The sequence below is a fragment of the Oncorhynchus masou genome, chromosome 18 (genome assembly GCF_036934945.1).
Source record: "Oncorhynchus masou masou isolate Uvic2021 chromosome 18, UVic_Omas_1.1, whole genome shotgun sequence".
In the NCBI taxonomy this organism is placed as follows: domain Eukaryota; kingdom Metazoa; phylum Chordata; class Actinopteri; order Salmoniformes; family Salmonidae; genus Oncorhynchus; species Oncorhynchus masou.
Window position 1 is genome coordinate 14647829 of NC_088229.1, and position 25965 is coordinate 14673793.

The 25965-nt window shown below is 44.5% G+C and overlaps 2 protein-coding genes across 4 annotated transcripts in view; both read left to right on the plus strand.

The window, feature by feature from the left end:
* LOC135504031 (extended synaptotagmin-1-like) overlaps positions 1-2617 on the plus strand; it is a 45344-nt gene extending 42727 nt beyond the window's left edge. The window contains exons 30-31 of the mRNA XM_064922282.1: positions 740-789; positions 878-2617. Coding sequence (XP_064778354.1) covers positions 740-789; positions 878-905 — 78 coding nt within the window. The 3' untranslated portion in view covers positions 906-2617. The remainder of the gene's footprint in view (positions 1-739; positions 790-877) is intronic.
* A 382-nt stretch (positions 2618-2999) lies between these two features.
* The window catches only part of LOC135504021 (formin-like protein 3), a 99298-nt gene continuing 76332 nt past the window's right edge, over positions 3000-25965 (plus strand). For 2 of the 3 annotated variants that reach the window (XM_064922270.1, XM_064922269.1), the window contains exon 1: positions 3000-3637. In XM_064922270.1, coding sequence (XP_064778342.1) covers positions 3521-3637 — 117 coding nt within the window. In that variant the 5' untranslated portion in view covers positions 3000-3520. The remainder of the gene's footprint in view (positions 3638-25965) is intronic. The other variant, XM_064922268.1, reaches the window with a different exon arrangement.

Genomic DNA, 25965 nt, shown 5'->3' on the forward strand with positions numbered 1-25965 from the left:
ATGTGCCTGTTACTTGAAGTCCGTGAAGCATTTATTTGGGTTGACATTTCTGAGGCTGGTAACTGTAATGAACTTATCCTCTGCAGCAGAGGTAACTCTGGGTCTTCCTTTCCTGTGGCAGTCCTCATGAGAGCCAGTTTCATCATAGTGCTTGATGGTTTTTGCGACAGCACTCGAAGAAACCTTCAAAGTTCTTTAAATGTTCCAGATTGACTGACCTTCATGTCTTTAAGTAATGATGGACTGTTGTTTCTCTTTGCTTGTTTGAGCTGTTCTATGGACTTGGTCTTTTACCAAATAGGGCTATCGTCTGTATACCACCTCTACCTTGTCACAGCACAACTGATTGGTTCAAACACATTAAGAAGGAAAGAAATTCCACAAATGAACTTTTAACAAGGCATAATTGTTAATCGAAATGCATTCCAGAGTGTGCAAATCTGTCAACAAGGCAAAGGGTTGCCACTTTGAAAAATCTCAAATATACAATGCATTTTGATTTGTTTAACACTTATTTTGGCTACTACATTATTCCATGTGTGTTATTGCATAGTTTTGATGCCTTCACTATTATTCTACAATGTAGAAAATGGTAAAAATTTAAACGTGGAATGAGTAGGCGTGTCCCAACGTTTGACTGGTACTGTATTTTCTCTAATTATTTATCCCATTTAGTCGTTCTAATGTAATATGTATGGATTCTCCAAGTGGGGTGAACTGTTTTTGTCATTCTGTTTAGTTACAGCTAGATCTTGACCAGATAGACCTGCAGAATGGCGACACACAATGGTAAGTGCATTCCCATGTGCTACCTCTTCTACATTTGTTCATATTCATTCCACATTACTTTGATTGATAAGATCTCCTACTTTCTCAGGTACGATTTAGTAGAGGAGACCAATTAGATGAGAGGATGGCCTCACTTTCCTGCAGTGCAATGTTACTTTTACTGTTGCTTCTTCTGTATGGTTTATTTTATATTTTTATTCAACTAATGTGCAATAGGACCACCACTGAAGTGGCTTATATTTCCTACCATCCCAACAATATCACCATTTATCTGTACATTGAATAATTACAAATGATAGATTTGGTTCCTCTTACGTAGGCTGTGTAAGAAAGAATTCCTCAATTCTAGAATTCCTAATTCGAGTCTGAAAAAGTGTTCTTTAGAATCTTTTGTCTGAGTAGATATTTGATATGAAGGCACCTATGTTGCTCCTAAAGGAATCTATCTTGAAAAGCACAACATTTTTTTATCAACCCCATAGTTCAGAAAATGCAGACAAAATAGTGAACATTTTAAACCTTCAGGTATTTTGAGTTTTCTCATCACTTCAGTTCTTATTTACTACAAAAGTAATTGTTCTCAGAGGGTACTTTCTTACTTTGTTGCATTGTTTCGTTTGTTTTATTGCAAAACTATGTCAACCATCTTGAGATAAGTGTTTGAGTGTTAATTGAGACCAAGGCCCAACATACTGAGAAACGGGTACCGGTAGATATGATGCTGAGGGTGCTGAAATGTTAACCTGTAGTTTCACAGCGTTTATGGGTCATCATGGATGTTTACAATCCTGAAGTTATTACTTTTATCTTTGTTAAAAAAAACACTTTTATTTAATCAATCCTTTTGTTACACTGTTTTTCTGTTTCTAATTTTGCCTTATATATTCCAACACTGGGTAATTTTTGAGAAGATTGAGAATGTTTATGATCTACTGATTGTGTTCATTCTGTTCCAAATGAAGAAGTTTAGTATGTTTTATCAGATTGATTTAAAAGCTGATTTTATAATTCAGGAAATGTGTTAGGAAATGACCCAGACATCACATTTGCCACTGAAAACACACTCTAGCTGTACAGTAATGGACAGTCTGAATCACTGTGCTTTTATTTGATAAAGAACATATGTGTAGAAGTTAAATATGTAGCTATGTCACGAATGTGTATGTTCACAATCCAAGACAGAATTGTGTCATATACAGTATGTTTGTGTGTGATTGAATGTATGTGTATGTGTTTGTTGTGCCAGTAGTGGCCTGAGTTCTGCAATAAGTCAGTCAATCAGTCATGTTACAAGTTGTGTGTTATAAAACACAAAGTCTTAGACAAAATACACCCAAAGAGCCAGTTTCCTAGATTCCTAGACACATATTAAGTCTAGTCCTGGACTAAGAAGCATGTTCAATGGAGATTTAATGGAGAGTGCTGTTTAGTCCAGGACTTAATTTGTGAGTCCTGCTCTGAAAGAAGTGAGCAAATTTTGTGACAAAGAAATGTTCATCCCCCACTGTCATCTCACTGCCAAGAATTGAAACATGTATTAAAATACTTGAAAATGTTTGTTGGCATATTTTTTAAAAAAAAGTAGAAAACATGTTATATCAGACGAGAGTAGAGAGAGACGTATAGTGAGAACAGCTCCTGCGCTTTCACACATGCATAACAATCGCCACGTCTGTGTCGTCGCACTTTCATTAAACGTTTGCACTTTCAAAATCCCAGTCTGTTGGTCTTCTTTATGCTGGGCGACAAAACAAAACAAATGTCAACTTTTTTAATCTTCTGATAAATCAAGATGATCCCAATCTTCCCTCGTCCTGTTACTCACCTCTTCTGACATAGCATTCGTACCAAATGACACCCTATTTCCCATATAACCATATACAGCACTACTATTGACCAGAGCGCTATGGGAATAGGGTGCCATTTGTAACGCAATAAATATCTCATAAGATTAGTGGAAATATTGTATACCCCTTGTAGACTACACTGAATACTTATTGTCAAGCGATAAATACATTGTGTATGTGATGTATGCATATTGTTGGCGCTGTCGTCATGATTAATGAACTACCATTGTCTAACCACCAGGTGGCAATAAAGTGCTGATACCAAATCTACCCAAAAGGCCTTTCTCAACTATAACAGATGTGAGTGAGTAGCGAGAAAGAGAACGTGATTGAAAAGCCAACGGATCAATAGAGAGGGCTTTCCTTTGAAGACAGGGGCGGGGCAATGACATAAACTCTGCCTTCTGAGTGGAAGCAACGTCGAAGAGTCTTCCAGTCAGGATCACACAACGATAATGAATGGAAAGGCATCGTAGCCAAGAAAATTCAGCTCAGCAACTAAATAGCCTTGCTTTTGGTTGGATTATTATTGAAAGAAGAATTCACAGAAAGAAATGGAAATGGATTGGCCGGATAAATCGGAGACCATTCTTTGGAACAGAAAACAATTCTATCCTCATTGTTACTGTTGAGATTAGGTTCCGTTTAGAGTAAATACATATTAGATATTAGTGTTCTTTACAAATGCAAAAGTAGCAGTAATTTTTAATGAGACATAATGAAACTGGTGTGGTGTAAACTTTTGATTTAAACTGAAACATTTGAAACAGAAGTGGAATAACGCATTTTGGAGGAACAGGGGGAACTTCCCACTTTTGGAAAAACTCTGGAATAACGTCGTAAGAAGGAACTTAATTTATTTGACTTACTAACTTATTTTAACCATGGGGAATATTGAGAGTGTGGATGGACAGTCGGACAATATGAAGCATCATATAATGCCGTTGAAAGTGCCCATTCCTGACCAGTCGGAGTTGGAGGAGAGATTTGCTTTAGTTTTGGTAAGTGACTGTTGCCTCAGATACATGTTTGAATTGGAATGGCTTCTGGGTTTGGTTTCCTGTGTTCCAGACTGTCACAGTGGGGCCATATCAAACTTCAAAAGCGCACAATTAACATACAAAAACACGAGGCTACCTACTGATCTGTCATGCTGACGTGATACAGTGTAGACCATTTATCATGAGTGCAGAACATATTACCTACCATATGGCAGGCTTTAAGAGGATGTGTGACTTTTTCCTTTCAATTAGGGGCCTAAAGTTTATTTTGATTAGGTGAAACAGTTCACACAAGCAACACTTATTTTTTAATTAAGATATTCCTTTTACCTTATGGATCAGTTGTTTGGGTACCCCCAAACAGGTATCTAACATCAGTAACACAGGGAAAACAATACCATTTATCTAACACAAATGGTTAATCAAGACAATACATATTTCTCAGCCTAGTGCACTGTGATCTACAGTAAGACAGTGGATCTGTTTATATAGTTTCGTGTGTCCTTGTGGAAAGAAATGTCATAATAGTGAGCAAAACTGTCCCACTTTTCCTTTATTCCGCTGTAATGATATAGTTGCTGATACCGGTATTCTAAATTGGAAGACCCATCCTGTCCCACCCCCATCTGCTTTCTGTTTCTCCCCCTCTCGCTCCTGCGGTTCTTTTGTTTTCAAAAAGTCAGCTCGAGGCTTTGGGCTAATTTACTGAAGTCTAGTGCCTTGTGCAAGAATTGGCTCGTTTTCAGAGTAACATTTCACTTTTATTAGCAAACATTTAATGACACGTATATGGCCCAAATTCTCGTTATGGAATTCCCTTTTTTTATTTAAAATTTATGCACAGTCGCTTTCAGATCATTCGCTGACAGATTCCAACAACAACATTTTCTGAATTCCCCTACAACTCCCACACCCGTGAGATCGTAAAATAGAAGCACCCCATCTCCTCTATTGCTCTGCTCACCATCCTTGCATGGCTCACCATCTTCACATGACCCATCTTGCAGGCTTGAGTTGCGCTGGGGCATTGTGATGCTGTGTAGCCTACACAATCAAAACACACGTTACCCATTCAGCGACACAGTTTAAGTCTCAAGTGTGTCTGTCATCCTGAATCAAGAGACTAAGAAGATGATGCACTGTTATGAACCCTAAAAAATATTTATATTTGAATGGAAAGCCTTGGATTCCAGAAAATAGTATACATCAGGCGATGGATAGTAGAGCACAATAATCCCTGTAATGTCAATGAATAGTGGGCTACATGCCTTCATTGTTTATAATATATTTATAATGACTTTAACACACTTTAATCATAATAAGATTGGTTATTGTGACAAACTCTCACCACCATTGGAGTATTTCTCTACATAGCAGTGTCAATAGCAGAGCTGTGGGAAGTGGTTATGCAAATGATATCTTATTCTTACATCTGAAAGCAACGTTCCTTATCATTCTTTCAAAACAAACTGTCCTCAAACCACATTTCTCCAAACCACCAATTTAAGAACCCCCCCCCCCCCAAAATACAAATTCTCTTCATCCCACCATGAATCAAAGCATTGTTTCTGAGCCAATATGGCTTCTGCTGACCATGTCAGTAAGTCCTGTTAAACCTCAACAAATGTGTTTTCGCAAAAGTGTTTGTCCAGTGTTTCCCACTTATATGATCAACCTCACCACACCACACCCAGCCTGAGTTTAGCGTCTGTGTGTGGACTTTACAGTAACATCAAATGTATTTATATAGCCCTTCTTACATCAGCTGATGTCTCAAAGTGCTGTACAGAAACCCAGCCTAAACCGTCAAACAGCAAGCAATGCAGGTGTAGAAGCACGGTGGCTAGGAAAAACTCCCTAGAAAGGCCAAAATCTTGGAAGAAACCTAGAGAGGAACCAGGTGTTCAAATGTTCGTAAATGACCAGCATGGTCAAATAATAATACTCACAGTAGTTGTCGAGGGTGCAACAAGTTAGCACCTCAGGAGTAAATGTCAGTTGGCTTTTCATAGCCGATCATAAATAGTATCTCTACCGCTCCTGTTGTCGCTAGAGAGTTGAAAACAGCAGGTCTGGGATAGGTAGCATGTAGAAAATTGACCCTAGCCCCCCCGACACGAACTACTGCAGCATAAATACTGGAGGCTGAGACAGGAGTGGTCAGGAGACACCGTGGCCCCTTCCGATGATACCCCCGGACAGGGCCAAACAGGCAGGATATAACCTCACACACTTTGCCAAAGCACAGCCCCCACACCACTAGAGGGATATCTTCAACCACCAACTTACCATCCTGAGACAAGGCTGAGTATAGCCCCACAAAGATCTCCGCCACGGCCCAACCCAATGGGGGGCACCAACCCGGACAGGAAGATCACGTCAGTGACTCAACCCACTCAAGTGACACACCCCTCCTAGGGACGGTATGGAAGAGCACCAGTGAGCCAGTGACTCAGCCCCTTCATTATTGGCATGTCCCAGAAACACTGCAGCTGATATCTTCTTGGTATGATGCTCTACTCTACCATGATACTCTTACAGCTAATTACTGAACCAATCAACATCTCTCCTGAGAATGCCTGTCTCTTTTATATACTGTACTCTCCAACGGTATCATTCCACCTATAGGGACATGAATGTCTCAAGACTCTGTTAATCTATATACGGCCCATTCGGAAAGTATTCAGACCCATGGACCTTTTCCACATTTTGTTATGTTACAGCCTTATTCTAAAATTGCTTAAGTCGTTTTCCCCCATAAACAATCTACACACAATACCCCATAATGACAAAGCAATAACTTGTTTTTATACAGTACCAGTCAAAAGTTGACACACCTAATCATTCAGTTTTTTAAATCTTTATTTTTACTATTTTCTACATTGTAGAATAATATTGAAGACATCACAACAATGAAATAACACATATGGAATCATGTAGTAACCAAAAAAGGGTTAAACAAATCAAAATATTTTATATGGGAGATTCTTCAAAGTAGCCACCCTTTGCCTTGATGACAGATTTGCACACTCTTGGTATTCGGCTGTGACGTAGCAAGATGTGGAAAAAGTCAAGGGGTCTGAAAACTTTCCATAGGCACTGTATACTATGCCGCCTCTATGACAGTCTGTGAGTAGTGTAGTAGAGGCTGCATAGTATGAGTAATGATAACTTGGCTATATACATGGGGTACCAGTATATAGTGTGCAGGGGTACGAGGTAATTGAGGTACATACCGTATGTACAGTACCAGTCAGCATTTTGGACACATCTACTCATTCCAGGGTTTTTCTTTATTTTACACATTGTAGTTAACTATGAAATAACACCTATGGAATCATGTAAGTGTAATCATTAGCAAGTGAATTGGCAATGTCGTACCCACAGCAACTATTAAAACATTCCCCAACCAGAGACCGTGGATTGATGGCAGCATTCGCATGAAACTGAAAGTGCGAACCACTGCTTTTAACCAGGGCAAGGTGACCGGAAACATGACGAATACAAACAGTGTAGCTATTCCCTCCACAAGGCAATCAAACAAGCTAAGCGTCAGTATAGAGACAAAGTAGAGTCGCAATTCAACGGCTCAGACACGAGAGGTATGTGGCAGGGTCAACAGTCAATCATGGATTACAAAAAGAAAACCAGCCCCGTCACGGACCAGGATGTCTTGCTCCCAGACAGACTAAACAATTTCTTTGCTCGCTTTGAGGACAATACAGTGCCACTGACACGGCCAGCTACCAAAACCTGCGGACTCTCCTTCACTGTAGCCGACGTGAGTAAAACATTTAAAAATGTTAACCCTCGCAAGGCTGCAGGCCCAGACGGCATCCCCAACCACGTCCTCAGAGCATGCTCAGACCAGCTGGCTGGTGTGTTTACGGACATATTCAATCAATCCTTATCCCAGTCTGCTGTTCCCACATGCTTCAAGAGGGCCACCATTGTTCCTGTTCCCAAGAAAGCTAAGGTAACTGAGCTAAATGACTACAGGCCCGTAGCACTCACTTCTGTCATCATGAAGTGCTTTGAGAGACTAGTCAAGGACCATATCACCTCCGTCCTACCTGACACCCTAGACCCACTCCAATTTGTTTACCGCCCCAATAGGTCCACACTGCACACTGCCCTAACCCATCTGGACATAAGGAGAATGTGTGAGAATGCTGTTCATCGACTACAGCTCAGCATTTAACACCATAGTACCCTCCAAACTCATCATCAATCTCGAGACCCTGGGTCTCGACCTCGCCCTATGCAACTGGGTACTGGACTTCCTGACGGGCCACCCCCAGGTGGTGAGGGTAGGTAACAACATCTCCACCCTGCTGATCCTCAACACTGGGGCCCCACAAGGGTGCGTTCTGAGCCCTCTCCTGTACTCCCGGTTCACCCACGACTGTGTGGCCATGCACGCCTCCAACTCAATCATCAAGTTTGCAGACGACACTACAGTGGTAGGCTTGATTACCAACAACGACGAGACGGCCTACAGGGAGGAGGTGAGGGCCCTCAGAGTGTGGTGTCAGGAAAATAACCTCACACTCAACGTCAAAAAAAGGAGATGATCATGGACTTCAGGAAACAGCAGAGGGAACACCCCCCTATCCACATTGACGGGACAGTAGTGAAGAGGGTAGAAAGTTAAGTTCCTCGATGTACACATCATGGACAAACTGAATTGGTCCATCCACACAGACAGCGTGGTGAAGAAGGCGCAGCAGCACCTCTTCAACCTCAGGAGGCTGAAGAAATTTGGCTTGTCACCAAAAGCACTCAAACTTTTACAGATGCACAATCGAGAGCATCCTGGCGGGCTGTATCACCGCCTGGTACGGTAACTGCTCCGCCCACAACCGTAAGGCTCTCCAGAGGGTAGTGAGGTCTGCACAACGCATCACCGGGGGCAGACTACCTGCCCTCCAGGACACCTACACCACCCGATGTCACAGGAAGGCCATAAAGATCATCAAGGACAACAACCACCCGAGCCACTGCCTGTTCACCCCGCTATTATCCAGAGGTCAGTACGGGTGCATCAAAGCTGGGACCGAGAGACTGAATAACAGCTTCTATCTCAAGGCCATCAGACTGCCATCACTAACATTTCATGGCTGCTGCCATACATGTAAACATGTATCACTAGCCACTTTAAACAATGCCACTTTATATAATGTTTACATACCCTACATTACTCATCTCATATGTATATACTGTACTCTATACCACCTACTGTATCTTGCCATCTTTATGTAATACATGTATCACTAGCCACTTTAAACAATGCCACTTTATATAATGTTTACATACCCTACATTACTCATCTCATATGTATATACTGTACTCGATACCATCTACTGCATCTTGCCTATGCCTTTCTGTACCATCACTCATTCATATATCTTTATGTACATATTCTTCATCCCTTTACACTTGTGTGTATAAGGTAGCTGTTGTGAAATTGTTGGTTAGATTACTCGTTGGTTAGATTACTCATTGGTTACTACTGCAATGTTGGAACTAGAAGCACAAGCATTTCGCTACACTTGCATTAACATCTGCTAACCATGTGTATGTGACAAATAAAATTTGTTTTGATGTAGAAACCAAAAAAAGTGTTAAATCAAAATATATTTTAGATTTGAGATTCTTCAAAGTAGCCTCCCTTTGCCTTGATGACAGCTTTAGTAGCCTTATGGCTTGGGGGTAGAAGCTGTTCAGATTCCTGTTGGTTCCATATTTGCCTTGCGTTGGTACCGCTTGCTGTGTGGTAGCAGAGACTGCAGTCTATGGCTTGAGTCTGACAATTTTAGAGCCTTCCTCTGACACCGCCTGGTATAGTGGTCCAGTGATGTACTGGGCCGTACACACTGCCCTCTGTAGTGCCTTGCGTTGGTACCGCTTGCTGTGCGGCAGCAGAGACTACAGTCTATGGCTTGAGTCTGACAATTTTAGAGCCTTCCTCTGACACCGCCTGGTATAGTTGTCCAGTGATGTACTGGGCCGTACACACTGCCCTCTGTAGTGCCTTGCGGTCAGATGCCAAGCAGTTGCCGTACCAAGGTGTGATGCAGCCAGTCAAGATGCTCTCAGGTGCAGCTGTAGATCTTTTTGAGGATCTGAAGACCCACACCAAATCTTTTTAGCCTCCTGAAGGGGAAGAAGCATTGCTGTGCCCTCTTGACTGTTGGTTTGTGTGGACCATGATAGATTCTTAGTGATGTGAACAAGCTCTCGACCCGCTCCACTACAGTCCCGTCGATGTGAATGGGGGCGTGTTCGGCCCTTCGTTTCCTGTAGTCCACTATCAGCTCCTTTGTCTTGCCGACGTTAAAGGAGAGGTTGTTGTCCTGTCACCATACTGCCAGGTCTCTGACCTCCTCCCTGTAGGCTGTCTCATTGTTGTTGGTGATCAGGCCTACCACCGTCGTCTATACAAATATCCCACTTAATTACTTTTCTATGTTATCCCGATCGCATCCCTGCACTCGTTGACTGCTGTGCTAAAGTCTCAGATCCCAGCTATTATATGAAATACCCAGATATTTCACATCATCCCCCCACATAGAGAACTGCCTGAAGGAGCCAGTGTGTGGTAATCAAAGGGCTGGTGGGGGTCATGCAGAAACGGTTAGAAGCAGTTACTTTGAGACATGTTTTCCAGAGGGCAAAGCACTGCGGCAGGGGATATGCTATGTATCAACAGTACTGTGTCCTCTCATGGCCTTTGGTTAGAAACTTGAGTTCTTAAAGGGAAATTCCACGGTAACAGAATTGTGCTTTGACTCAGTTTCTTTCACATTAAAATGTATGCCATACAAAAGCCATTGATTTCAAAGTTTAATAAAAACCATACAAATCTTTTAACAATTATTTCCACAGAACATTTTACAAAAAGTAATGTAGTAGAAGAATTGCGCAGGTGCAAACAGTAGTACAGTAAAATCTCTCCATTTTTTTATGCGACCACATTCTCCAAAAACGCTGTTAAATATCTACTCCGAATTAAGATTAAAAGATGTCATTTTTTATTTTTATTGTTGAACATCAGTAAGTGAAGTGGATTTACACCTGGTAACGGAATTACGGTTGGAGAATTACATCACGGGTCCCTGATCTATACGACACAGAATTACATCACGGGTCCCTGATCTATACGACACAGAATTACATCACGGGTCCCTGATCTATACGACACAGAATCACATCACGGGTCCCTGATCTATACGACACAGAATCACATCACGGGTCCCTGATCTATACGACACAGAAATACATCATTATAGATATGAATTTCCGTCTCCTCATGTTTCAAAAGTTTGGACATCACCGAGCAGTACAGCAGAGCAGAGTAGGAGAGCGTGCATATTGTAATGTGTCATCCAAACTTGTGAAACATACATCTATGACAGTTTGTCACAAGAGACTAAGTGACATGTAGCAGGTTGAATTGGATAACTCATGGACAAATACACCAATAATAATAAACTATCTACAACTGTCGTAACTTGAAGGAAGCTTTTCATCCTCCCTGTCATCACCACAAGACACTTCCTTGACTTTGTGTCTCGTTGCGAGACAGAACAACATGTTTTTAGTTGTGTTATGGTTACAGTGGTCTGGGCTGGCTGCTACCTCTGTTCAGGAGGTAAAGAGACTTCAAAGCTCCAGGTTGTCAGGAAGACAACCTGCACACGCACGGACACACACGCACAAACACTCCATCTTGAAGTTGGAGGTAGTCAGGAAGAGAGGAAGAGAGTACATGGCTTGACAAGCTGGCAGTGATTAGAGGTCAGGTCACTCTGGGGGTTTCCTTCCCAGAGGGAGTGGGACTATACTCTAAAAACTCTCAGGGACTTCACTCTGTTTGCTACAATAGATGAGGGGAAACATGTCGTCATAAGATGGGGGAAAACGTTTCTATTGGTCATAAGATGGGGGAAAACGTTTCTATTGGTCATAAGATGGGGGAAAACGTTTCTATTGGTCATAAGATGGGGGAAAACGTTTCTATTGGTCATAAAATGGGGGAAAACGTTGCTATTGGTCATAAGATGGGGGAAAACGTTTCATTTGGTCATAAGATGGGGGAAAACATTTCTATTGGTCATAAGATGGGGGAAAACATTTCTATTGGTCATAAGATGGGGGAAAACGTTTCTATTGGTCATAAAATGGGGGAAAACGTTGCTATTGGTCATAAGATGGGGGAAAACGTTTCATTTGGTCATAAGATGGGGGAAAACATTTCTATTGGTCATAAGATGGGGGAAAACGTTTCTATTGGTCATAAGATGGGGGAAAACATTTCTATTGGTCATAAGATGGGGGAAAATGTTTCTATTGGTCATAAGATGGGGGGAAAACGCTTCTATTGGTCATAAGATGGGGGAAAACGCTTCTATTGGTCATAAGATGGGGGGAAAACGTTTATATTTTCATTGAATAAAAAAATATCTATATTTTGTTATAAGAAGAATGGTAGAATTTAAGGAAATAAACAAATCAGCATAAGAGCTATTTCATAACTGTTTTCCATAAATTGAATTTTCTCATCACATTCTTCCATCTTCTCCCAGTGTGTTTCCGGTGTGTACGGATGTGCTTACAGTAGTACTGTGTGTGTGTGTGTGTTAGTATGTGTCTCTCTGTGTGTGTGTGTACTAAGGATGAGCGTATGTGTCTGTATCTGGTATCCGTAACACTCCCACCCACACATTTCAATGAATCCACAAGATCAACAAACAAAGTCAACCTTACGAAACATACAAAAACAATTTTTACACACGAGACAAAGCATCTGCCAATACATTATCTGAACCCTTTTTGTGGCGGATCTCCAAATGATAATTCTGTACAATCAGCGCCCAACGCATAAGGCGCTGGTTCTGGTTGTACATCCGGTGGAGAAACACTAAGGGGTTACACTCACTGGTAGGGCACTGGAACCAATATATACCTCAAAGTATTGCAGAGCCAACAACAAAGCTAGAGCTTCTTGTTCAATGGTTGCATAGTTTGTCTGACATTTGTTACATTTACATGAAAAATAACAAACAGGATGATCCACTCCACACTTGTCCTGCTGCAGTAGAACAGCACCAGCACCTCTGGCACTAGCATCTACCTCAAGTTTAAACGGTCGTTCAAAATCCGGAGCAGCAAGTACAGGGGTGTTACATAAGAGTGTTTTAGCAGTATCAAAAGCTACCTTACAATCAGGGGCCCACTCAAACGATCTACCCGGACTGAGCAAATCGGTCAATGGAGCAACTACCGCAGATACATTTTTAAAGAAACTACGGTAGTAGCCACCATCCCTAAAAAGCGGCGTAGCTCTCGTCTGGTGGTAGGTGCGGGGAATGCAGCTATAGCCAAGACCTTGGCACCAACAGGGCTAGAGAAGCAGCTGCCAAACGTTCACATACTACCCTTAACATACTACCCTTAACATGGTCTGACCACTCAGACGAATAAATTACTAGATCATCAAGATAGTCACTAAAATTGGGAACGCCAGCTAATATGGAGTTAACCAGTCGGTGCATTCCGCATCCCAAAAGCCATGACAGAGTATTGTAGAAAGTTGTCTGGAGTCACAAAGGCAGAAATCTCAGAAGCACGTGAGGTTAACGGAACCTGCCAGTAACCTTTTTAGAGGTCCAACTTAGTTACATAATTAGCAGCACCAACAGTGTCGATACAGTCGTCCAGTCTGGGTAACGGGAACGAATCTGGCATTGTGACTGAATTTACCTTGCGATAATTCGTACATAACCTGGACATACCAGCAGATTTAGGAACCAGAATGCAAGGAGAACTCCAAGGGCTTGAACTTGGCGTAGCCAGGTCATTCTCCAACAAACATCTCACTTCATCCCTCATTATCTTCCTCTTAGAAGCGTTGACACGAAATGGGTGTTGCTTGATAGTAGCAGCATTTCCAACATTAATGTCATGTTCCAACACGTTTGTGCGAGTAGGAATGTCATTAAAGAGACATGGAAAACTGTGTAGTAGCCTCACAATATCGTCGGCCTGTCCTTCCGTTAAATGAACCAGACCTGACTGGAGAGACAGCAGCATTTCTGAGTTGGGCGATCTAACGCACTGCTGCTGAGTATTGCACAACTCTAATCCATCTCCATCAACATCATTAATATGACAGTCCACTATCATAGCAGAGACAGTAGTACCTGCCGCTGTTTTTGAGCTATCTAACTGGGTGATGGGTCAGGCGTGGTATGCTTTCAACATGTTAATGTGGCACACACGAGATTGGCGTTTTCTATCAGGAGTTTGAAGCACATAATCAATTTCAATCAATTTCACTAAATTTATTTTCAACGAAATAAGGACCAGAGAAACGAGCTGATAGTGAAGATCCTGGAACAGGCAATAACACCAGTACTTGGTCACCCGGCTGTAGTGGACGAGAAACAGCCTGTTTATCAAGGTGTGTTTTCATACTCCTCTGTGAGGAAGACAGAGCTTCCTTTGCGAGAGCACAGGCTTGGTGTAGGCGCTCACGAAAGCGACTAACGTAGTCCAACACATTCTCATCTCCCGCACACAACTCTTGGGACGAAAACTGTTCTTTAAAGACTTTCATTGGTCCTCTCACTGTCTGACAGAACACTAGTTCTGCCGGGCTGAACCCTAGGGACTCCTGTACAGTTTCACGAGCAGCAAACAAAACTAGAGGAACTCCCTCATCCCAATCTTTCTCAGATTCTAAACAATATTTACATAGCATGGACTTCAGTGTCTGATGCCATCGTTCAAGCGCACCCTGAGACTCTGGGTGATATGCGCTTGCCACACGGTGCATAATTGACAAGGATTTTAACACCTGCTTGAAGAGCTTTGATAGAAAATTGGTACCTTGATCACTTTGTACCACCTTAGGTAACCCGAATGTTGTGAATAATTTAATTAAGGCTTTACTCACTACCAGAGCTGTAATCTTTCGCAGAGGAATGGCCTTGGGGTATCTTGTTGCCATACACAGAACAGAAACAGGTTACCCGATTTTGTCTTCGGTAACGGTCCAACACAATCAACCATCACATATTCGAATGGTTCACCTATTCGAGATATTGGACAAAGAGGACCGGGAGGAATAACCTGATTAGGTTTTCCTGTTATCTGACATGTGTGGCATGTCCGACAGAACTGAGCCACATCTTGTTTTAAACCTGGCCAAAAGAAATGTCGAAGGACCTGATCATAAGTCTTTGTGATTCCTAAATGACCAGACCACTGGTGATCATGAGCAAGGGATAACTCATTTTGTCGAAAGGCTGTAGGAATCACTATTTGGTAAACAGCATTCCAATCTCCACCCGTGTCAACATGGGATGTCCATTTACGCATGAGGAGATTACCATCAATGAAGTAAGCCACGTTCTTCTTCTTTACCTCTTCCAATGAAACACCACAAGAAAAGCAACCTTTTGGTTAGCAATCAGCTGCTCACAAGTGACTGGTAACTGTATTGCATCAGCAATAAGTTCAGCATACTTAGATTCTTTCTTGGGCTGTATGTCAGAGGTGATCAGTTTCCCAGAGGTAGCACACAACCCATCCTCTTGATCAATCTCTTTGAACAGAACGGTGTTCGACAAATCTATTACGTCACCCACTTGTCGTGCCTGAGCACGAGTGACAGCACAAGCGGGGATAACTCTGGATAACTCTGTGCCAACTCTTTGGAGAGAGAGTGGTCACTTTTATCCAAATCTTCAAATACGGGTACTACCTTTCCTCTGGCAATATCAATATCCATTATAAAGGTCACATCTTTTACTGGCAACATAGGACGTACTCCCACTCTGAATATTCCACTGATTAACTCAGAGTGTACTATCAAAGTGCAATGGCACAAAACCCATTTCAATACCCTGCACTAACACATTGGAACCACAGTATGTATCGTCAGATGAGGGCAACACAGACAATATAAACGACTGCGCTGCACCAGTATCTCTAAGGATTTTAACCGGATGCTGAGACGCTTCGTCATTCGTTAGGGACACAAACCTCTCAAATGAACGGTGCATAACTGCAGTCGGGGACAGGGTCTTTCAAACTACAGTTACCCTGAGGCACCTGTTTCGTTGCAGACCTCACAACCGTACGAATTAGACCAACACCTGTTGGCGGCTTGGCACGAAGAGGCATCCCTTGTTTGCGTTTTAGCAGGAAGCAATCATTAATCATATGTCCCACTTTACGGCAATAGAAACAGGGACGCTCATTTTTCTGGCGTGCTTGATATACTGTTGGCCGACTACGGCTAAAAGTAGGCAACTCAGTGGCTCTACTCTCAGTATGAGCCGAAAACACGCTATTGTGCGTCAATACAAACTCGTCTACCAACACAGACGCTTCTGTCAGGGAGGATACTTACTGTTCGTTTAGGTAAACTCTTTAGGTAAACTCTTCCAACAAGATTAACTCCTGGAGAGAGTTGAAATCAGTTACCTTGCTAGCAGCATGCTATTTATCAAATAGATTTCCCTTGTCTCTAGCAAATTCAACATAAGTCTTACTAGAAGACTTTCTATGAGACCTAAATCTCTGTCGGTATGCCTCAGGCACAAGCTCATAGGCATGAAGAACAGTTAGCTTTGACCACTTCATAATTCAAACTGTCCTCCAGAGGTGAGCGCTTTGACAAAACCTCTTGGGCTTTACCAGTTAATTTACACTGAAGTAATGGGCACCATACCTCTTCAGGCCATTTCAATGCTACGGCTATATGCTCAAAAACACAAAAATAGGACCGCTGACTCTCTGAACAAAGGTACCAAGGCAATCTTCCTACTAATGTCAAAAGTGTGGGAAGCTACAGGTGGTGAAGACGCCTCACTAAGTCACAGCAGGAACGGAGACTAGCCTCGCTGTCTCTCCCTCCAGTTCCATCTGGCGCATTTTGAACTCCAACTGCTGCTGGTCTCTTTCTGCCTCAATTTTACACATCTCCAACTGGAGATTTTCCTCACCTAATTTGGGCTCTCTTCCGCCTCCAGTTGCAACTGTATTGACCGGACATCCCTCCTGGCATCACCACAGTGGGGAGAGTGGATCAAAACGGGGCAATGTGGCTGGAGCTTTAGCCTCACCCTCGTTCTCAGACACCACCAGGCTTAGAGGAGCAACAACTTCCCCTACAGGGGTAGTAGGCTCAGGCAGCGGTAACACAAGCACCTGCTCTTCCAACAATACATTTAATACTAGCCGTTTCACCTCCGCCTTAACTACACTCTGTGGAATTGATACAGAATAATGGTCAGCCAAGGTCAGTTAATCAACTCTACGACATTTGTCAAAAACCTCCCACGAAGGGTTATCCAAAAAGGATTTCAAATCAAAAGTAGCCATTTTGAACTACTACACAAGAGCCAACAAATAGCAAACACTAATGCTACATCAGCTATGACGCTCAACACTGAACTAGACCACTACAACAATCTGCACGAGCGGCAGGGTGTCAGTAAAGACAGATCCCAGATGAGCCCCCACTTATGTTACGAATCCCTTTGGGCCGGCTGTCTAGGGGGATGGTAACGAGACCCGTAACATAACTCATGCAAAGTATAATAGTGAAAAAGTAACAGTGAGAACGTAAAACCACAGACAACTAAATTACAGGCAAACACTTGGTTTATTTTTAAACACACGGCAAAGGGGGGCAGGAAAAGGGGCTGAGCTGGACCCAAGGAAAGAAACAAATATCCAAAAACACCCCTAAGCTAGACAGCCTACTTCAGTACAGCTAACTAACTATCCAAAAACACCCCTAAGCTAGACAGCCTACTTCAGTACAGCTAACTAACTAACCAAAAATACAGCGGGTGGTCCACCCAGTCCTAACTAGTGTTCTTTAGACAATATTTACCTAGTGTATGCCCATGTGTGACTTGTCTTCGTACCCCCTTTTCCCACCATTAAACAAACAGTCAAACACCATAACAGAAATCTCTGCATACAGAGAGAGAGAGCGAGACAGATAGATCTCTGCATACAAAGAGAGAGAGAGAGAGAGAGAGACAGATAGATCTCTGCTACAAAGAGAGAGAGACAGAGAGATCTCTGTATACAAAGAGAGAGAGACAGAGAGATCTCTGTATACAAAGAGAGAGAGCGAGACAGATAGATCTCTGCATACAAGAGAGAGAGAGAGAGAGACAGATAGATCTCTGCATACAAAGAGAGAGACAGAGAGATCTCTGCATACAAAGAGAGAGAGAGAGACAGATAGATCTCTGCATACAAAGAGAGAGAGACAGATAGATCTCTGCATACAAAGAGAGAGAGCGAGACAGATAGATCTCTGCATACAAAGAGAGAGAGAGAGACAGATCTCTGCATACAAAGAGAGAGAGAGAGAGAGATCTCTGCTACAAAGAGAGAGAGCTAGAGAGATCTCTGCATACAAAGAGAGAGATCTCTGCTACAAAGAGAGAGAGAGACAGAGATCTCTGCTACAAAGAGAGAGACAGAGATCTCTGCTACAAAGAGAGAGAGACACAGAGATATCTCTGCTACAAAGAGAGAGAGAAACAGCGATTGATATAGCGAGAGATTGATATAGCGAGAGATTAAAACACAGAGAGATCGAGCTCCAGAGAAAACAACTGACTGGGTTTTAAACCAAGAGAATGGGGATGTGATAGGGTAAGAGAAAAGGAGCAGGTGTCTTCTGACTGATTGGTGACTGATTGGGGAATGATGATTGCCACCTGTGAGGAGGGGAGAAGGAGAGAAAAGAAACACAGGATACACACACACATGATACTTGTATCCGTAACAGTATTTCATAACTGTTTTCCATAAATTGAATTTTCTCATCACATTCTTCCATCTTCTCCCAGTGTGTCTCCGGTGTGTACGGATGTGCTTACAGTAGTACTGTGTGTGTGTGTGTATACTAAGGATGAGCGTATGTGTCTGTATCTGGTGGGGCAGCCTCCTCCTCTCAGACAGAGACAGGCAGCTCCCAGACATCCCTTGGCCTTTGGAATGGCAGCAGCACATTATGATGTAATGAGGGCAGGCTGTGCCAGTGCAGTAGTATTTATCCATCCACAGGCTAATGACTTCAGCAGAATCACTCATCAGTGGATGGGAGAGGAATTGAAGGAGGTTCTGAGTGGAGAGGATGGGGGAGGGGGAAGGAGGAGGATGGGGTGGGATGAGACCCCTGGGTTAAATTAGACAACTTTATGCGGTCAGATAATAAAATGGATGGGTCAAGTCTAACCAGGAGCATGTGTTAAAGGCATCTCCTCTTTTCTCTCTTGTTCAGTCTCTCCTTTTCTCTCTCTCTCTCTCTGTCTCTCTCTCTCCTTCCTTCCTCCCTTCTTTCTCTCAGTCCTAGCTCTGTTTTTCCTCTGTGGCTGGAAACAGCTGCCTGCCTAGCATTTGTTCGCCCTCTTTTTACAAGGGTTTCGACTGTGAAGCATATGGTAAGCTTTATTAGCTAACCTTCTCCATATGACTTTCTCCTTGGTGGTGGTGCTGTTTTCAAAGGTGTGTATGGCTGGGCAGGAGCAGGGGCTGGGACCTTGGAGTTCTGGGATGGTCAGATCCTCTTTCAAAGTGCCACTACACCACTGCTCGGTGTGTGTGTGTGTGTGTGTAACGTTTGTCTCTGTGTGTGTGTGTGTGTGTAACGTTTGTCTGTGTGTGTGTGTGTGTGTGTGTGTGTGTGTGTGTGTGTGTAACGTTTGTCTCTGTGTGTGTGTGTGTGTGTGTAACGTTTGTCTCTCTCTCTGTGTGTGTGTGTGTGTGTGTGTGTAATGTTTGTGTGTGTGTGTGTGTAACGTTTGTCTCTGTGTGTGTGCCCCCGCACCACTCCCCAACACCACTGGATTCCTGTGGTCAAGTCTGGGCTGGGGCCACAGGACAACTCAGCCAGGCTCAGCTAGGCTCAGCTAGGCTCACAGAGAGAGCAGAGGGAAAATCCCTTTTGAAGTAGCTGCCTGGCACTGTGCTGTCTACTGCTGCCCTGTACTGACATTACCAACAGGCGAGAACAGCTCACACACATCTTTCAAAGAGACTGGGATTATTTTATCTACTTAATTGCATTGGTTGGAGTCCATCCTAACAGATTTGTCAGAGACTTTGTCCCAAATGGCACTCTATTGGGCTCTGGTCATAAGTAGGACACTTCTGTATATAGGGAACAGGGTGCAATTTGGGACACAACCAGAGTGTTGCAGAGAGTTGCACCATAATCCGAGGTTTGATTATGGTACAGGCAAGTCCCTTTGGTTTGCATGAGCTCATGGATATTCCTGTGGATTGAGTTGGAGGAAGGAAAGGAGGGTTAGTGAACCATAGTGAACCATAGTGAAGTGAACCATAGTGAATCATACTGAAGTGAACTATAGTGAATCATAGTGAAGTGAACATTTACATTACATTTAAGTCATTTAGCAGACGCTCTTATCCAGAGCGACTTACAAATTGGTGAATTCACCTTCTGACCATAGTGAAGTGAACCATAGTGAATCATAGTGAAGTGAACCATAGTGAATCATAGTGAGGTGAACCATTGTGAACCATAGTGAAGGGAATCATAGTGAAGTGAACCATAGTGAATCATAGTGAAGTGAACCATAGTGAACCATAGTGAAGTGAACCATAGTGAACCATAGTGAAGGGAACCATAGGGAAGTGAAATGAGACAGAATGTGCTGACAAAGTGACTCCTTCATCCCTCCTCTGACATCAGCAGTAGTCAGAGAGATAGAAATAGAAGTAGAAATGATCATGACTGGACTGCTAAATTACTGGTCTGGGGTGCTTTACCCATTCTACTTATTCTGTTTCTATGGTCAGAAAGCACTAAAACGATCTGAAGGGAGTCGGTCAGGAGGTTGTGTGTGTGTGTGTGTGTGTGTGTGTGTGTGTTTGTGTGTTTGATAGATGCCACTCAGCTGAAACTAAAGGATTCAAGCTGTGTGCAGAGTTTATGGGACATTCAATTTAAATAATTTTCCTTTGTTTTGGGGGAAGCTGCATTTTACACTCTTAGAAAAAAATGGTTCCAAAAGGATTCTTCAGCTGTACCCATAGGAGAACCATTTTTGGTTCCAGGTAGAACCCTTTTTTGGTTCCAGGTAGAACCCTTTTGGTTTCAGGTCGAACCCTTTTGGGTTCCATGTAGAACCCATGTAGAACCCTCCCTCAGGCTATTGCTAGTCCCTATTATGGGCTAGTCTTTATGGGCCTGGGCATAAAGGATTTTAGTGCTTTTCTTAGCAAAGCCCAGGTCAAGTTGAAGAGCATGACTGAACAGATGCAGCATGTCTCTACTCACATGGAACGTCAATGACTCTGGAAGGGTTTTTCATGTGATCCACCTGACTGAAAAAGGATTCTTCCATTCCATTCTTCAGTTCCGCCATTCACCTAATCACCTTGATAGTATTGTTGAAGACCACTCACAACTTCAATTTCAATGGTCTTGTCTGGAGGCTTGACTCAAACATTGTTCTCTCCACTGAACTTTGGGATATGAAGTTGACTGAGTCTATGGAATGAGTATACATAGTGTGTTGTACAATAAGCCATTTTGTATGGCCTTTAATGTTGTTCACATAGCCAAGTGTTGTTTATGTATGAGGGAGTGTGCAGACCTATATTTATGCATGTGTTAGTGGGCTGCATGCTGCTCCCTCGAGTTCAACTGCGGTGAGCCCCTAGCCTCTCCTCTCTAAGTTGAAGAGCTGCAGGGAACTCCTAGCCTCTCCACTCTAAGTTGAAGCGCTGCAGTGAGCCCCTAGCCTCTCCTCTCTAAGTTGAAGAGCTGCAGTGAGCCCCTAGCCTCTCCTCTCTAAGTTGAAGAGCTGCAGTGAGCCCCTAGCCTCTCCTCTCTAAGTTGAAGAGCTGCAGGGAACTCCTAGCCTCTCCTCTCTAAGTTGAAGAGCTGTAGGGAACTCCTAGCCTCTCCTCTCTAAGTTGAAGAGAGCCTCTCCTCTCTAAGTTGAAGAGCTGCAGTGAGCCCCTAGCCTCTCCTCTCTAAGTTGAAGAGCTGCAGTGAGCCCCTAGCCTCTCCTCTCTAAGTTGAAGAGCTGCAGTGAGCCCCTAGCCTCTCCTCTCTAAGTTGAAGAGCTGCAGTGAGCCCCTAGCCTAGGGAACTCCTAGCCTCTTCTCTAAGTTGAAGAGCTGCAGTGAGCCCCTAGCCTCTCCTCTCTGTTGAAGAGCTGCAGTGAGCCCCTAGCCTCTCCTCTCTAAGTTGAAGAGCTGCAGTGAGCCCCTAGCCTCTCCTTTCTAGTTTGAAGAGAACTGTTTTCATCCTCAATACAATGGGGACTCTGTCAGTTGAGTTGTTTTAAACAGGGGCTTCATCCCCTAGTGGCTTTTGTGCTACTCCTATAAGTTATGACACTCACAGGGATGGATCCCTAAATTCACAGGGATAGATCCCTAAACTCACAGGGACGGATCCCAAAGCTCACAGGGACGGATCCCGAAGCTCACAAGGACGGATCCCTAAACTCATTGGGACGGACCCCGAAGCTCACAGGGATGGATCCCGAAGCTCACAGGGATGGATCCCTAAACTCACAGGGACGGATCCCAAAGCTCACAGGGACAGATCCCTAAACTCACAGGGATGGATCCCAAAGCTCACAGGGATGGATCCCGAAGCTCACAAGGACGGATCCCTAAACTCACAGGGACGGATCTGTCATGTCTTGTTATGTCTGTTCCTGTCCTTTCTCTTCACTCTGTCTCTCTCTGCTGGTCTTTTTAGGTTACCTTCTCTGTCTCTCATTCTTCAGCTGTTCTACATCTCCCCTAACTAGCTCATTCACTCTTTCCCACCTGTTCTCTCTTCCCCCTCTGATTAGGTCTCTATTTCTCTCTCTGTTCCTGCTACTTTCAGTGTCTGATTCTTGTTTGTGTTTTTGATGCCAGAAGCAAGCTGTCGTCTCGTTTGCTTCCACCTTGTCCTATCCTGTCGGAGTCTGCCTGGCAGGTGCATCCTGCACTATACTAACGTTCTTTTGTTCCATTGACAACGTTGGAAGAGGATTTATGCCATTCCTGTTTTTCATTAAAGAACTCTGTTTTCTGTTAAAACCGCTTTTGGGTCTTCACTCAAGTGCATAACAGAAGAATCAGACCAAGAATGGACCCAGCGGCTCCGGACCCTTTTCACTCCGCCGTCGAGATCCAGGGAGCGATGCTAGGCAGACACGAGGAGGAATTGTCTGCTGCTCGACATGCCGTTGAGACCCTGGCCGTCCAAGTCTCCGACCTCACAAGACAGGTTCACCAACTCCACCTCGATCCACCGCCCACTTCCAGGGTTTCCGATTCTCCGGAGCCCAGGATCAACAATCCGCCCTGTTACTCTGGGGAGCCCACTGAGTGCCGCTCATTCCTCACTCAGTGTGATGTGGTGTTCTCTCTCCAGCCCAACACTTACTCCAGGAGCGCAGCCCGCACGCCTACGTCATTTCTCTCCTTACCGGACGGGCGCGTGAGTGGGGCACGGCAATCTGGGAGGCGAGGGCTGAGTGTATTAACCAGTACCAGGACTTTAAGGAGGAGATGATACGGGTTTTTGACCGTTCTGTTTTTGGGGAGGAGGCTTCCAGGGCCCTGTCTTCCCTATGTCAGGGGAATCGATCCATAACGGATTATTCTATTGAGTTTCGCACTCTCGCTGCCTCTAGTGACTGGAACGAGCCGGCTTTGCTCGCTCGTTTTCTGGAGGGTCTCCTCGTCGAGGTTAAGGATGAGATCCTCTCCCGGGAGGTTCCTTCCAGTCTGGACTCCTTAATAGCTCTCGCTATTCGCATAGAGCGACGGTTTGATCTTCGTCGCCGAGCTCGTGGAAAGGAGCTCGCATTCTCCGTTGCTCCCCTCTCCACATCACTGCCACCTGCCGCATCACTGCCACCCTCCTCCGCCGGCTCGGATGCTGAGCCTATGCAGCTGGGGGTATCCGCATCTCGGCCAAGGAGAAGGAACGGAGAATCACCAATCGCCTCTGTCTCTACTGCGGCTCCGCTGGTCATTTTGTCACCTCATGTCCAGTAAAAGCCAGAGCTCATCAGTAAGGGGAGGGCTACTGGTGAGCGCAACTACTCAGGCCTCTCCTTCTGGATCACGCACTACCTTTCCGGTCCATCTCCGCTGGCCCGGTTCATCTGCTTCCTGCAGTGCCTTGATAGACTCTGGGGCGGAGGGCTGTTTTATGGACGAGACCTGGGCTCGGGAACATGACATTCCTCTCAGACAGTTAGGGAGCCCACGGCCTTGTTCGCTTTAGATGGTAGTTCTCTCCCCAAGATTCAGCGTGAGACGCTGCCTTTAACCCTCACTGTCTCTGGTAATCATAGCGAAACCATTTCTTTTTTAATTTTTCGTTCACCTTTTACACCTGTTGTTTTGGGTCATCCCTGGCTAGTGCGCCATAACCCTTCTATTAATTGGTCTAGTAATACTATCCTATCAAGGAATGTTTCTTGTCATGTGACCTGTTTAATGTCTGCTATCCCTCCTGTTTCCTCTGTCTCTTCTTCACAGGAGGAGCCTGGCGATTTGACAGGGGTGCCGGAGGAGTATCACGATCTGCGCACGGTGTTCAGTCGTTCCAAGGCCACTTCTCTCCCTCCACACCGGTCGTATGACTGTAGTATTGATCTCCTTCCGGGAACTACTCCCCCGGGGTAGATTATACTCTCTGTCGGCTCCCGAACGTAAGGCTCTCGAGGATTATTTGTCGGTTTCGCTCGACGCCGGTACCATAGTCTCCTCCTCCTCTCCCGCCGGAGCGGGGTTTTTTTTTGTTCAGAAGAAGGACGGGTCCCTGCGCCCATGCGTGGATTATCGAGGGCTGAATGACATAACAGTTAAGAATCGTTATCCGCTTCCTCTTATGTCTTCAGCCTTCGAGATCCTGCAGGGAGCCAGGTTTTTCACCAAATTGGACCTTCGTAACGCCTACCATCTCGTGCGCATCAGGGAGGGGGACGAGTGGAAGACGGCGTTTAACACTCCGTTAGGGCACTTTGAATACCGGGTTCTTCCTTTCGGCCTCGTTAACGCTCCAGCTGTCTTTCAGGCACTAGTTAACGACGTCCTGAGAGACATGCTGAACATTTTTGTTTTCGTTTACATGGACGATATCCTGATTTTTTCACCGTCTCTCTCGATTCATGTTCAGCACGTGCGACGCGTCCTCCAGCGCCTTTTGGAGAACTGTCTTTATGTGAAGGCTGAGAAGTGCACTTTTCATGCCGCCTCTGTCCCTTTTCTCGGTTCCGTTATTTCCGCTGAGGGCATTAAGATGGATCCCGCTAAGGTCCAGGCTGTCATTGATTGGCCCGTTCCTAAGTCACGCGTCGAGCTGCAGCGCTTTCTGGGCTTCGCTAATTTCTATCGTCGTTTCATCCGTAATTTCGGTCAGGTGGCAGCTCCCCTCACAGCCCTTACTTCTGTTAAGACGTGCTTTAAGTGGTCCGTTTCCGCCCAGGGAGCTTTTGATCTTCTTAAGAATCGTTTTACATCCGCACCTATTCTTGTTACACCTGACATCTCTAGTCAGTTTGTTGTTGAGGTTGACGCGTCAGAGGTGGGCGTGGGAGCCATTCTTTCTCAGCTCTCTCTCTGACGGCAAGGTCCATCCTTGCGCGTTTTTCTCTCATCGCTTATCGCCGTCAGAACGTAACTATGATGTTGGTAATCGCGAACTGCTCGCCATCCGCTTAGCCCTAGGCGAATGGCGACAGTGGTTGGAGGGGGCGACCGTTCCTTTTGTCGTTTGGACTGACCATAGGAACCTTGAGTACATCCGTTCAGCCAAACGACTTAATGCGCGTCAGGCTCGTTGGGCTCTGTTTTTCGCTCGTTTCGAGTTTGTTATTTCTTATCGTCCGGGCTCAAAAAACACCAAGCCTGATGCTTTATCTCGTCTCTTCAGTTCTTCTGAGGTCTCCACCGACCCCGAGGGATTCTCCCTGAGGGGCGTGTTGTCGGGTTGACTGTCTGGGGAATTGAGAGGCAGGTAAAGCAAGCACTCGCTCACACTCCGTCGCCGCGAGCTTGTCCTAGGAACCTTCTGTTCGTTCCCGTTCCTACTCGTCCGGCCGTTCTTCAGTGGGCCCACTCTGCCAAGTTAGCCGGCCACCCCGGCGTTCGGGGTACGCTCGCTTCCATTCGCCAGCGTTTCTGGTGGCCCACTCGGGAACGTGACGCGCGTCGATTTGTCGCCGCTTGTTCGGTCTGCGCGCAGACTAAGTCTGGGAACTCTCCTCCTGCCGGCCGTCTCAGACCGCTTCCCATTC